The sequence below is a fragment of the Carcharhinus amblyrhynchos genome, chromosome 26, assembly GCF_965287045.1.
Source record: "Carcharhinus amblyrhynchos chromosome 26, sCarAmb.v2.hapA, whole genome shotgun sequence".
Lineage (NCBI taxonomy): Eukaryota > Metazoa > Chordata > Chondrichthyes > Carcharhiniformes > Carcharhinidae > Carcharhinus > Carcharhinus amblyrhynchos.
Genome location: NC_137349.1, coordinates 13,342,175 through 13,355,989, shown reverse-complemented (window position 1 = coordinate 13,355,989; position 13,815 = coordinate 13,342,175). Strand labels below are relative to the sequence as shown.

The 13,815-nt window shown below is 49.9% G+C and overlaps 1 protein-coding gene across 3 annotated transcripts in view; it reads right to left on the bottom strand.

The window, feature by feature from the left end:
- Window positions 1-13,815, bottom strand: part of ssbp4 (single stranded DNA binding protein 4) — a 111,454-nt gene that overhangs the window by 14,674 nt on the left and 82,965 nt on the right. For 2 of the 3 annotated variants that reach the window (XM_080212795.1, XM_080212796.1), the window contains 8 exons: window positions 10,473-10,556; window positions 9,839-9,898; window positions 8,607-8,673; window positions 6,106-6,176; window positions 5,420-5,487; window positions 3,440-3,488; window positions 2,106-2,141; window positions 1,152-1,203 (listed from right to left, as the gene is read on the bottom strand). In XM_080212795.1, the coding sequence (XP_080068921.1) occupies window positions 1,152-1,203; window positions 2,106-2,141; window positions 3,440-3,488; window positions 5,420-5,487; window positions 6,106-6,176; window positions 8,607-8,673; window positions 9,839-9,898; window positions 10,473-10,556 (487 nt within the window). Of the gene's footprint in view, window positions 1-1,151; window positions 1,204-2,105; window positions 2,142-3,439; window positions 3,489-5,419; window positions 5,488-6,105; window positions 6,177-8,606; window positions 8,674-9,838; window positions 9,899-10,472; window positions 10,557-11,784; window positions 11,889-13,815 lie in introns of those variants that run through there. The other variant, XM_080212797.1, reaches the window with a different exon arrangement.

Sequence of the window (13,815 nt, the reverse complement as noted above, 5' to 3'; positions counted from 1 at the left end):
CTGACAAGAAAACAACAAAACAAATCAGGTCACAGCTGAGGGGAAGCCATTACAGTCTGTCTGAGTTTTAATTCAAACAATGTTTGCTGGAAGTCATTTCATTGACGAGATAGGCTTCACCCATAGTGTCAGCATGGTATTGGTGTGTGTCGGCATGGTGTCAGTGTGGTATTGGTGTGTGTCGGCATGGTGTCAGTGTGGTATTGGCACGGTGCGCTGAACAGTGAGCAGAGACACTGACCTTTCATTACTGGGTCTAAATGCAGCTGTAACCATTCAGTCACTAGCCTCCCAGAGTTTGTGTGAAGCGAAACTGAACAGCCTCTGGTGATCGGAGTGCCAGCACATGCTCAGGTAAACTCCATAAAAACCAAAACACTCCCCCACAGGAACAGATTAAGAGGGAAAATGTCAGACCAGTACAATCAGAGATGATTGAGGGCTTTACTCTGTATCTAACCCCGTGCTGTACCTGTCCTGGGAGCGTTTGATGAGGACAATGCAGAGAGATTTCACTCTGTACCTAATCCTGTGCTGTACCTGTCCAGGGAGTGTTTGATGGGGACAGTGTAGAGGGAGATTTACTCTGTATCTAACCCCATGCTGTATCTCCTGGGAGTGTTTGATGGGGACAGTGTAGTGGGAGATTTACTCTGTATCTAACCCCATGCTGTATCTCCTGGGAGTGTTTGATGGGGGACAGTGTAGAGGGAGCTTTACTCTATATCTAACCCTGTGCTGTACCTGTCCTGGGAGTGTTTGATGGGGGGAGGGTAGAGGGAGCTTTACTCTGTATCTAACCCCATGCTGTACCTGTCCTGGGAGTGTTTGATGGGGGACAGTGTAGAGGGAGCTTTACTCTATATCTAACCCTGTGCTGTACCTGTCCTGGGAGTGTTTGATGGGGGGAGGGTAGAGGGAGCTTTACTCTGTATCTAACCCCGTGCTGTTCCTGTGCTGGGAGTGTTTGATGGGGACAATGTTGAGGGAATGTTATTTTATGAATGTGACTTTATTTTGATGAAATAATAAACATTCCAAAATGAAATATATATCACAGCCAGCACTAGTTATTATTCCAATATAATTTCCCATTTCTGTCACTCTGTCATTTTGAGATTGCCACAAATCATTGGAAAGAGACAACTTACCTCCTGGACTGGGAATGATTGGAGTTCCTGGTGGTCCGCTGCCTGGGGGTCCCTGAGAGAACAAATAGTATATTATTCCAACAGACTAGAAACACACCCCAAACTCCGGTTCCCCGGAGAGGGAGGTGCACCAATCAGATAATGGGGGCATTTCCATCCTTTCATGTCCCCCCACCACAGCCACGAGGAGGGTGGATTTGGCACACAGCCAAGTCTCAGTTCACTGCGGCAGGACCAGGGAATGAATGGCCAGAAAATTCCAGTTAAAAAGGAGTTAAAGTTTATTTATTAGTGTCACAAGTAGGCTTACATTAACACTGCAATGAAGTTACTGTGAAAATTCTCCATTGGGATTCTCCCCCAGTGGGAATACAGACTGGAAGAGGGGAATTGTCAGGCTGGAGAGGGAATGTGTGAGCGAGGGGCTATCGGTGATCAGAGGTTAGGGGGAGATAGAAATTGGAATCTCTGTGCAGACAGGGGGTGAGTGGTGGGATAACAGGAGGCAGGGAGGGGCAGTGGGGGATTGCTTTTGACCAGAGTTTCTGGTGGAGAGATTGGGGAGCAGATAAAAATCATGGAATCAAGGAAACCTTTCAGTGCAGAAGGAGGCCATTTGGCCCATTGAGACTGCACCGACCACAATCTCACCCCAGGCCATATCCCCACACCTTTACCCCACTAATCCCTCTAACCTACACAACCCAGGACACCACAGGCAATTTAGCATGGCCAAACAACCTAACCTGTATATCTTTGGAGGAAACCAGAGCACCTGGAGGAAACCCATGCAGACACAGGGAGAACGTGCAAACTCTACACACACACAATGACCCAAGCGGGAATCGAACCTGGGTCCTGGAGGCGTGAGGCAGCAGTGCTAACTACTGTGTCACTGTGTCTCCCTGGGGATACTGGGGGTGTGAAAGGCTGGGGTAAGGTTGATAAACTCACCACATAGCTTCCCGGGGATGATGAAGAATATGGAATCTAAAAAGAGAAAGTATTTATGTTCAATTGCTGTGAAAGTGGTAAACCCCTACAGACAACTCTACAATGTTCGAATTACAACGAACGACACTTCCAACATTCCGAAACTGGCCCCTAGTTTCCAGTTCTCAATGTTGCTTTCAATGTAACAATATCCAATTCCACATTAATCAATGCCCTGCCAGGGAACTGTTTATTAATTGTTAATTCCCTTAATGTTCCATCTTTTAACCTCCAGAAGAAAAATTCTACTTCTCAGTAGAGTATAGAAGTGTTTTTGGAAGTGTAGGCCCTATTATCTCATGGGATATTCGCTAAGGTAATCATACAGAAGGAACATTTCCTAACCTTTTCCCTATTCAGTGAAAATAGGGTTTGGTTCAGGAATGAATCCTGTTTATAACGCTGTTCCTGTGGGAAAACAGGTTTCGGCTTACAACAGGGTTTTTGGGAACCAATGGCATTCTGAGTCCAAAAACCACCTGTACAGGTTAGTCAGGTCGAAGAGCCGGAGGCTTAATATCCAAATTAGTCCATGTGTTAAAGACTTTGTTTCTGTAACAATGTGAGTTTGGCCCTGGAGATTGGGAGATGCAGGGGGGCTGGTAAAACACGGGGCTGGGGAAAGGAGGCGGGGGCTGGTAAAACACAGGGCTGGGGGAAGGGGGGGGCTGGTAAAACACGGGGCTGGGGAAAGGGGGGGGCTGGTAAAACACAGGGCTGGTAAAACACGGGGCTGGGGAAAGGGGGGGGGCTGGTAAAACACAGGGCTGGTAAAACACGGGGCTGGGGAAAGGGGGGGGGCTGGGGAAACACGGGACTGGGGAAAGGGGGGGGCTGGTAAAACACGGGGCTGGGGAAAGTGGGGGGGGGGCTGGTAAAACACGGGGCTGGGGAAACACGGGGCTGGGGAAACACGGGGCTGGGGAAACACGGGGCTGGGGAAACACGGGGCTGGGGAAACACGGGGCTGGGGAAACACGGGGCTGGGGAAACACGGGGCTGGGGAAACACGGGGCTGGGGAAAGGGGGGGGGCTGGTAAAACACGGGGCTGGGGAAAGGGGGGGGGCTGGTAAAACACGGGGCTGGGGAAAGGGGGGGGGCTGGTAAAACACGGGGCTGGGGAAAGGGGGGGGCTGGTAAAACACGGGGCTGGGGAAAGGGGGGGGGCTGGTAAAACACGGGGCTGGGGAAAGGGGGGGGGGGCTGGGGAAACACGGGGCTGGGGAAACACGGGACTGCGCTATTGCAAATACTGGGAAGTTTGGGAAGCAGTAATGAATTGTCCAATACTTACAGAGTTAGTGTTTGGTGGGTTTGGCCAGGCTCTGCCACCACCTGGTCCCCTGCAACAGAAACAGAACCTGGAGTTACAGCTATTGTAGGCTGGAGCCACTGAGGATCCCGCAGCCTGGGAATACATCCCATTAACCAGCAGTCCTCCCGCAGAGTGAGTCCCCACTGTAGTAGGGGGTCATACAATGATAGTTCCCTCATCACCAGCCTCTCCCTCTCGCAGTCACAACCTCTCAACCCTCCTCACTCACCTGTTGAAGCAACAGCGCTCCGAAAGCTCGTGATTCCAAATAAACCTGTCGAACTTTTACCTGGTGTTGTGAGACTTCTTACTGTCCGCCTATCTGAGATGATATGCCCACTGTCACATTTCTGTTGGTGGGATCTTGCTGTGCATACAGTCCCTGACAATTCCTACGTTACGATGGTGACTACACGGCACGGTGGCACAGTGGTTAGCACTGCCGCCACCATCCCCGAACCTCAAACCTCTCCAGCCCCCCAACCTCAGACACCCCTTCCACCACTCCCTGAGGTCCAAGCACACCCCAATCTCTGCTCATCCCCACCTGCAACATCTGACATCCCTAACTTCCGGGGCCTGACCCATTCCCGAGGATCGAGCTTCCAGGACTGACCTCCGACACTACCCCTTCTGTGACCTCTGATCCCTTCATTCCCTAGGGTTTCCCCAAGATCCCAGTCCCTACACCCTCGGCCTGAGTTGGAAGGTTGGGATGAGACAGATATGGAGGAAAATCCGGAGGTCACTGAATGCAGAGCACAGTCTGTGCTGACTGCTGCTCGGAGGAAGTTATGGCTCCAGGTTTTCACACTACAGTCATTCAGGTTTGTAGCACACTCAGGGCCCATTGGGCCCACTGTGTCTCTGCTAGCCCTTAACAACCCAAAACCAAACCACAACCAAAATTATCTCATTCCCTAGAAGTTTGAATCGGAAAGTAAGATTAACATTTATATTTTTATGATGAATGGGTGCCTCAAAGTGCTTCACATCCAATGAAACACTTTTTGAAATATGATCTCTGTTGTAATGTAGAGAATGTGGCAACTAAGTATAAACACAGCAAGATCCCACAAACACTTAAAACTTAACTCTAACTCTGTTAAACTAACACTATTCTGCACCCTCTCCTTCCATTCTCACCTATTTACTCTATGAATGGCATGCATTGTGTATCTTGAGTGCAGAAACAATACTTTTCATTATATCCCAACACATGTGAGAATAATAAATCAAATCAAATCAAAGCAATGTGCTAATTAATTTGTTTTCAATGAAGATAATTGAGAGGGAGATATTGGTCAGGACACAAGGGAGAATTCCCCACCACACTTCCGGGGAGTGGGATTCACTGGATCATTCCTTCAAAGAGTCAGAATAAAGACAATGGGTTAAACAGTCTCCTGTGAGATTCTCAGCCACTGATGACTGAAGAATCTTAGGCTGGGATTTTTCAGTCCCGCCTGTGATTGGAAACACCATGAGCAGGACCGGAAAACTTGGGGAGCATCCAAAAATCCATTGACTTCGGGCAGGAATTTCTGGTCTTGTCGCAAGTCCAGCAGTTAGTCTCATGCTGCCAGGAGCATTGATAACACAAAGCAGCACGTCAACAACATGGATAACACACACCAACACCACTGATGACACACGTCAACATGGCTGACACACGTCAACAGTGTGGACACCACATGTCAGCAGCGTGGACACCACACGTCAGCAACGTGGACACCACACGTCAGCAACGTGGACACCACACATCAACATGGATGACACACACCAACAACATGGATGACACACACCAACAACATGGACACCACACATCAACATGGATACCACACCAACAACTTGGATACCATACATCAACATGGATAACACACATCAACACGGATAACACATGTCAATGACATGGATGACACACATCAACAACAGTCACAATCCAATCAAAAATCTTACAAATTCACTCCCAGCATTCCAGGACCTCCTAAAGAGTTGGGTGGGGGCCGCATCGCTCCTCCGTAACTCTGAAAGAGAAAGGAGAAAGCAGACTGTAATCAGCCAGCGTCTGTCAAAAATCTTCACCTTGTCAGCAAAGCAACACAGGGGCAGCCAATCAGCAGGGGCAGGGGGTGCAGTCTGAGCCTTTGCTATCTCTCTGTGTGGAGCTCGGGACGCCTCTATAGCCTGAGTGCTCAGTGAAGGAAGATCCCAGGGTATTGCTAGGTGCTGATTGTGAACTAGTCTGGGGCTGTTCACCTCTCATTCCACCCGTAACAACACTTAGCCACAAAGCAGCTTCTGGGAGAGTTCACCAGCTACACCCCTCCCTGTAATCCTGGGAAAATCAAATAGCCAGGCACGTCCCTCAGCCTGTGGCCAATGGGTGGACAGGGGTGCACTGGGTCAAAAACGGTCTGCTGTCCCATCCTCTCTGTACAGAGAGTGTCAGGGTCAACAGGAGATTAACAACAGACAGGGGTTCACTTTGTAGCAAGCGGGGTGGGGGGCAGAAAGATTCCGTCACATTTAAGTATAATTCCCGAGTGTGGTAGACAGGAGACAGGACACAAGGATGTACAATCAAATCGGATGAGTGACCATCTCTCAGGCAATGATGGATGAGCTGTGATCGACTCACTTACCTGTGGCCCCAGGCTTGCTAGTCCACGCGGAGCGGTCATTCTCTGTATTGGAGCTGCCATACCCGGGTGCCCTGAAATAAAAACAGAGATTGAGGGATACTGACACGCTCCCAGAGATAGTCTGTAAATACTCTCACTCTCCCCGGTGACCCCCTGTAATTACTGACACTCTCCCCGGGGCCCCCCTGTAAATACTGACACTCTCCCCGGGGTCCCCCTGTAAATACTGACACTCTCCCCGGGGTCCCCCTGTAAATACTGACACTCTCCCCGGAGACCCCCTGTAAATACTGACACTCTCCCCGGGGCCCCCCTGTAAATACTGACACTCTCCCCGGGGACCCCACTGTAAATACTGACACACTCCCCGGGGACCCCCTGTAAATACTGACACACTCCCCGGGGCCCCCCTGTAAATACTGACACTCTCCCCGGGGCCCCCCTGTAAATACTGACACACTCCCCGGGGACCCCCTGTAAATACTGACACTCTCCCCGGGGACCCCACTGTAAATACTGACACACTCCCCGGGGACCCCCTGTAAATACTGACACACTCCCCGGGGTCCCCCTGTAAATACTGACACACTCCCCGGGGACCCCCTGTAAATACTGACACTCTCCCCGGGGACCCCACTGTAAATACTGACACACTCCCCGGGGACCCCCTGTAAATACTGACACACTCCCCGGGGTCCCCCTGTAAATACTGACACTCTCCCCGGGGCCCCCCTGTAAATACTGACACTCTCCCCAGGGTCCCCCTGTAAATACTGACACTCTCCCCGGGGACCCCCTGTAAATACTGACACTCTCCCCAGGGTCCCCCTGTAAATACTGACACTCTCCCCAGGGTCCCCCTGTAAATACTGGCACACTCCCCGGGAGCCCCTGTAATTACTGACACACTCCCCGGGGATCCCCTGTAAATACTGACACACTCCCCGGGGTCCCCCTGTAAATACTGACACTCTCCCCGGGGACCCCCTGTAAATACTGACACACTCCCCGGGGACCCCCTGTAAATACTGACACTCTCCCCGGGGACCCCCTGTAAATACTGACACACTCCTCGGGGTCCCCCTGTAAATACTGACACTCTCCCCGGGGTCCCCCTGTAAATACTGACACACTCCCTGGTGACCCCCTGTAAATACTGACACTCTCCCCAGGGACCCCCTGTAAATACTGACACACTCCCCGGGGTCCCCCTGTAAATACTGACACTCTCCCCAGGGTCCCCCTGTAAATACTGGCACACTCCCCGGGAGCCCCTGTAAATACTGACACACTCCCCGGTGACCCCCTGTAAATACTGACACACTCCTCGGGGTCCCCTTGTAAATACTGACACACTCCTCGGGGTCCCCCTGTAAATACTGACACTCTCCCCGGGGTCCCCCTGTAAATACTGACACACTCCCTGGTGACCCCCTGTAAATACTGACACTCTCCCCAGGGTCCCCCTGTAAATACTGACACGCTCCCCGAGGATCCCCTGTAAATACTGACACTCTCCCCGGTGACCCCCTGTAAATACTGACACTCTCCCCGGGGTCCCCCTGTAACTACTGACACACTCCTCGGGGTCCCCCTGTAAATACTGACACTCTCCCCGGGGTCCCCCTGTAAATACTGACACACTCCCTGGTGACCCCCTGTAAATACTGACACTCTCCCCAGGGTCCCCCTGTAAATACTGACACGCTCCCCGAGGATCCCCTGTAAATACTGACACTCTCCCCGGTGACCCCCTGTAAATACTGACACTCTCCCCGGGGTCCCCCTGTAAATACTGACACACTCCCCGGGGTCCCCCTGTAAATACTGACACACTCCCCGGTGACCCCCCTGTAAATACTGACACACTCCCCGGGGTCCCCCTGTAAATACTGACATATCTCCAGGGACGCCGGTAAACACTCCCAGAGATCACATAAATCTTGAGTTTGGACACTCCGATTGATGAGAAATGGAGTTTCTGAGGTTCCAGCCTCTCTCCCTGTACCCTGAGAACCCAAACTGTTACACCCCAGAAAGTATCCGGGTGGACTGGAGCCAGTCATTACACGTTTATTCATAGAGTTACACATTACAAAGCCAATCAGTGCAGTTTGAGTTTGTTCCTCTTTATTAGAGCAGAAATCCCCAGTTAACGCCCACCAGCTAAATACAACTGATTGTGGGGAGGAGGAGGGGAGAGTTTGTGGGGTTGGGGGGGTGGGGGTGTGGGGAGGGGCCATGGGGAGGAGGGTGGGTGTGGGAAGGGGGTGTGGAGAGAGGAGGGTGGGTGTGAGGAGGAGAAGGGGGGTGTGGGAAGTGGGGGAGGTGTGGGGAGGAGGGGGGAGGTGTGTGGGGAGGAGGGGGGAGGTGTGGGGAAGGGGATTTTTGGTAATGATCTTTGAAGGGAATGGCTGTTGTTGGCAATGCGAACATCCCACCAGGAAAGATCTATTGCTCAGCACTCGGAGTCACACCCAAGACTGAGTTCTGTTACCGACCTTGCTGCCTTGTAGGGTCCATGGCATTTGGTAACAAGGGCTGAGACCCGGGCACTCCAACAGGGGGCTGCAGGAAGAAAGCAAAGACTTGAAGCGTTAACCATAAGACATAGGAGCAGAATTAGGCCACTCGGCCCATTGAATCTGCACCGCCATTTAATCATGGCTGATATTTTTCTCATCCCCATTCTCCTGCCTTTTCCCCATAAACCCCTGATCCCCTTATTAATCAAGAACCTATCTATCTCTGTCTTAAAGACACTCAATGACCTGGCCTCCACAGCCTTCTGTGGCAAAGAGTTCCACAAATCACCACTCTCTAGCTGAAGAAATTCCTCCTCATCTCTGTTTTAAAGGATCATCTCTTTAGCCTAAGGCTGTGCCCTCTGGTTCTAGTTTTTCCTACTAGTGGAAACATTCTCTCCATGTCCACTCTATCCAGGCCTCGCAGTATCCTGTAAGTTTCAATAAGGTCACCCTCTCATCCTTCTAAACTCCAATGAATACAGACCCAGAGTCCTCAACCGTTCCTCATACGACAAACTCTTCATTCCAGGGATCATTCTTGTGAACCTCCTCTGGATCCTTTCCAAGGCCAGCACATCCTTCCTTAGATATGGCGCCCAAAACTGCTCACAATACTCCAATTGGGGTCTGACCAGAGGCTTATACCGCCTCAGAGGTACATCCATCCTCTTGTATTCTAGCCCTCTTGACATGAATGCTAACATTGCATTTGCCTTTCTAACTGCCGACTGAACCTGCACATTAACCTCAAGAGAATCTTGAACAATGACTCCCAAGTCCCTTTGTGTTTCTGATTTCCTCAGAATTTCCCCATTCAGAAAGTAGTCTATGCCTCCTACTCCACCTCCAACCCCACCACCAAGAGGGAGTGGGGCTCATTGGATATAACCTATTCATAGAGATAGAACAGGCATGATGGCCTGAATGGCCTTTTCCTGTGCGATAAGATTCTGATTCTATTGACAGCTCCAAATTATAACGTTTCAGCAACTGTCTGCAGGAGATGCAGGAATAAGGCAGGATCTTTGCTCGCTGAACGTCACCTTAAACATTTCTGATGCACCTTTTGAATTCCATTAACAGGAATGTCAGATCAGTATATGCAATCAGTTTGCCCTGATGAATGTATCAAAGCCTTCAGTTTCCCGCTCTTTCCGTCTGTTTGAAGGATAGAGGGCAGTTTAATTCCACCAGTCGATACACACCTGTGCCGACATTCGGAGAGACGATCGGGGTCCACCGGGATACCGTGGAGACATGAAGGGCTGTGAAAGACAAAGAGAAACCCGTCACAGGAAGAAACCTCCAGCCCAGTGACACTCAACATCCCAGAAACCTGCCAGCTGTAGTGACAGAGCAAGAGAGACCGACCGAGTATTTGCAATGTTTATCAAACCCAGCAACATTGCAAACATCTGCACCAATTACCAGCCTTACCCCAGGACACAGCACAGGGTTAGATACAGAGTAAAGCTCCCTCTACACTGTCCCCATCAAACACTTCCAGGACAGGGACAGCACAGGGTTAGATACAGAGTAAATCTCTCTCTACACTGTCCCCATCAAACACTCCCAGGACAGGTTCAACACGGGGTTAGATACAGAGTAAAGCTCCCTCTACACTGTCCCCCCATCAAATACTCCCAGGACAGGTACAGCACAGGGTTAGATACAGAGTAAAGTTTCCTCTACACTGTCCCCATCAAACATTCCCAGGACAGGTACAGCACAGGGTTAGATACAGAGTAAAGCTCCCTCTACACGCTCCCCATCCAATAGAAACTCAAGCCCTGTGCCTCCCCTTCCATCTCCCCCACTCTGATGCCGGACAGCTCTTACCTGACCGTGGGGGCCCATGATGGGGTTGTTGGGATTGTGCGGAGGTGCCTGTGTGTGAGGAGATGGCTGTGATCCTGGAGGGCCCTTTAACAGAAAGAAATTAATGATGATTAAATGCAGTAAAACAAGGTTTATTTATTAGCGTCACAAGTAAGGCTTACATTAACACTGCAATGAAGTTACTGTGAAAATCCCCTAATCGCCACACTCCGGTGTCTGTTCGGGTACACTGAGGGAGAGTTTAGCATGGTCAATGCAGCCTAAACAGCACGTTTTTGGATGGGATGGAGAACCCGGAGGAAACCCACGCAGATACTTGGGTTACCAAATCTTAGCCACAACTGGGGTATATGTGTTCAGCCCAGTCTCAGCTCCCAGGATCAATGCATTAGTGATCGGTTCAGATACCGCAGTGCGGTGGCTATTGACCTGGACTAACTTATACTAGATAGGCAGGGAGATGGGAATCAGGAGGGAGACTCAGAGAGGAGAAACAGACAGAACTAAGTATTAATTGAGAAGGAGGGTCTATCAGAGAGTGGTAGAACAAGGAAATAGTCAGCCATTCGTGTCAGCAAGGGTGGGGTGGGGGGGTGGTGAAAAGCCTAAATCAGGGTTAATGTAAATGTGGGTGAACACACAGGTCAGAGATGGAATCTCCCTGGCTGGAAGTAAGGAATGAAAAAGATGCAGTAACATTGATTGGTGCAGTAATCAGACCAGCAATGAGTACAAGAGGTGTCAATAAACAAATGAGCAAGTAATTATAATTATTCATTAATTATCCAAATATCAACTGGGATAGGAATTGTGCAAAGGCACAAGGAGGGCAAGAGTTCCTGGAGTGTGTTCAGGTAATTTTGTGTAGCAATATATTCCCGCTCCAATGAGAGGGCAGGCACTCCCAGACCTGGTTCTGGGGACTGAGTTGGCCCAAGTGGATCAAATAACAGTGGGAATGATCATGTTTAGGTTGCCGTGGAAAAGGAACAATTCTGGGTAATTAACTGAGAGAAAGCAAAATTCGATGGGATGAGAATGTATCTGTGTCAAGTGAGCGGGAATTAAATATTGGCAGAAATGGTGGTGGCTGAACAACGACCACCTTCGGAGAGACAGGGGGCGCTCTTACTGGCCTGGCCTATCACGCCAGCCCATCGGTATGGCGAGCCGGTAAGATCAGGCGAGGAACCTGCTTTGTGCCGGCCACGTTCCGCCAGCGAAATCAGTCCCTCGTGGCTGATTTAAATATTGATGACTTCATTTTAATATAATTAATGAGCCCTCGACGCAATCATCTGGACTCACTCACCTTAACCTCGCCTGTGGAGGCCCTCACCAGCTAGGATCACAGATGGTCCCCAACATCAGGAACCTGACATGGGGGAGATGCATTGTCCGTGGGAGTGGGGGGAGTGAGAGGTCTCCCAGTGCATTACATACGTTTGTACACCATGCACTGGGAGGGTGGGGCACATGTACAATAGTGGCCTATAGCTCAGCAGCCGGCTTCCTGGCACAAAGAGACTCCATCCACTCCCCCTACTGGCAAGAATCATACTTTGCTTCTTTTTTTTTCCTAAGTGGCATCTGGGAGCTTGCCTGAAAAATGAGTATGATTCTCTCCCGTTTTCACAATTATTTTGAACTTTGAATTTTTTTTGGTAAGATTGTCCCCATAAAATTTCAGGCAATGTCAAGAACAAATAAATCTATAACCCCCTGGATCACAAGAGAGATAGGGGCAGAGATGAAAAGGAAGAAGTGTGCACTTGGCAGATGTCTGGTAGAAAATGCAATGGAGAATGAGGTTGAATATAGAAGCAGCAAAGGGGAGGTGAACAAACTAATCAGAAATGTAAGGAAGGAGCATGAAAAGACACCAGGCTAACATAAAAAGAAATCCTAAGGTCTTCTATAAACATGTAAATAATTAAAGGGCAGCAAAAGAAAGTGTAGGGCTGATTAGGGATAAAAAAGGAGATTTGCAAATGGAGGTGTGAGAAATAGTGGTGATATTAAATGAGTATTCTACATTCAACTTTACAAAGGAAGACAATCCCAACCAGACTCTATCTCTATAACTCCATGCATTTACTCTGACTAATCCCTCTGACACTAAGGGGCAATTTAGCATGGCCAATCCATCTAACCTGCACATCTTTGGACTGTGGGAGGAAACCGGAGCACCCGGAGGAAACCCACACAGACACGGGGAGAATGTGCAGATTTGGAAGATGCTGCCCAGAGAAAGGGGGGGGGGGGGAATATGAGACTTGCTCCGACCTGCAGTGGTTGAGGTGAAGCATGGGTGCATTTAAGGAGAAACTTGATAAACACGAGGGAGAAAGGAACAGAACGAGATGAAGAGGGGGGATGGAAGGTGGTTCATGTGGAGTCTAGACACCAGCATGGACCAGTTGGGCCGAATGGTCTGTAAAGTTTCTGTTAACTAATAAAATTCTGAGTGGCACATAAACCAGGCCATTATTGAACGTGGCAAAGTAACTACCCATTAACTAGTGAGAATACTAGTTAATCAGCTTTGAACCGGGTGTCAGCACCAATGTTCCCTCTAAGCTCCAGAACCACAAATAAATTAATGCACGTGCGTTGCCAAGCAACAAACTGTAAAGGGGCTGAAGTGTTAGAGAGCGCATCCTCATTTCTAAAGAAAATTTCTAAGGAATATTGGTTTGTCCATGTGCCAGCCTGAGCAATGAAGCAGGAATGTGTTCATTCTGTGACTTTCGGATGGAACTCACGGGGGATAAATTGCTCTGAGAGGGAGAGGGTTCCTCCCCTCGCACTGCCAGAGACTGACTGTAAATGAAAGGCAGTCGGCGGGATTCTCCTCCCCCTCCGCGGCATGTTTCACACCGGTGGGAGACAGCGTGTCGCTCGCTGGCAGCAGGATGTTACCGTCCTGCTATTGGCAAAGAACAAAGGACGTTACAGCACAGGAACAGGCCCTTCGGCCCCTCCAAGCCTGCATCGACCATGCTGCCCGACTGAACTAAAACCCCCTACCCTTCCGGGGACCATATCCCTCTAGTCCCATCCTATTCATGTACTTGTCAAGACACCCCTTAAAAGTCACTATCGTATCCGCTTCCCCTACCTCCCCCGGCAACGAGTTCCAGACACCCACTACTCTCTGTGTAAAAAATCTGTCTCATACATCTCCTTTAAACTTTGCCCCTCGCATCTTAAACCTATGCCCCTTAAAATTTAATCTTCCACCCTGGGAACAAGCTTCTGACTATCCACTCTGTCCATGCCTCTCATAATCTTATAGACTTCTATCAGATCTCCCCTCAACCTCCGTCGCTCCAGTGAGAAC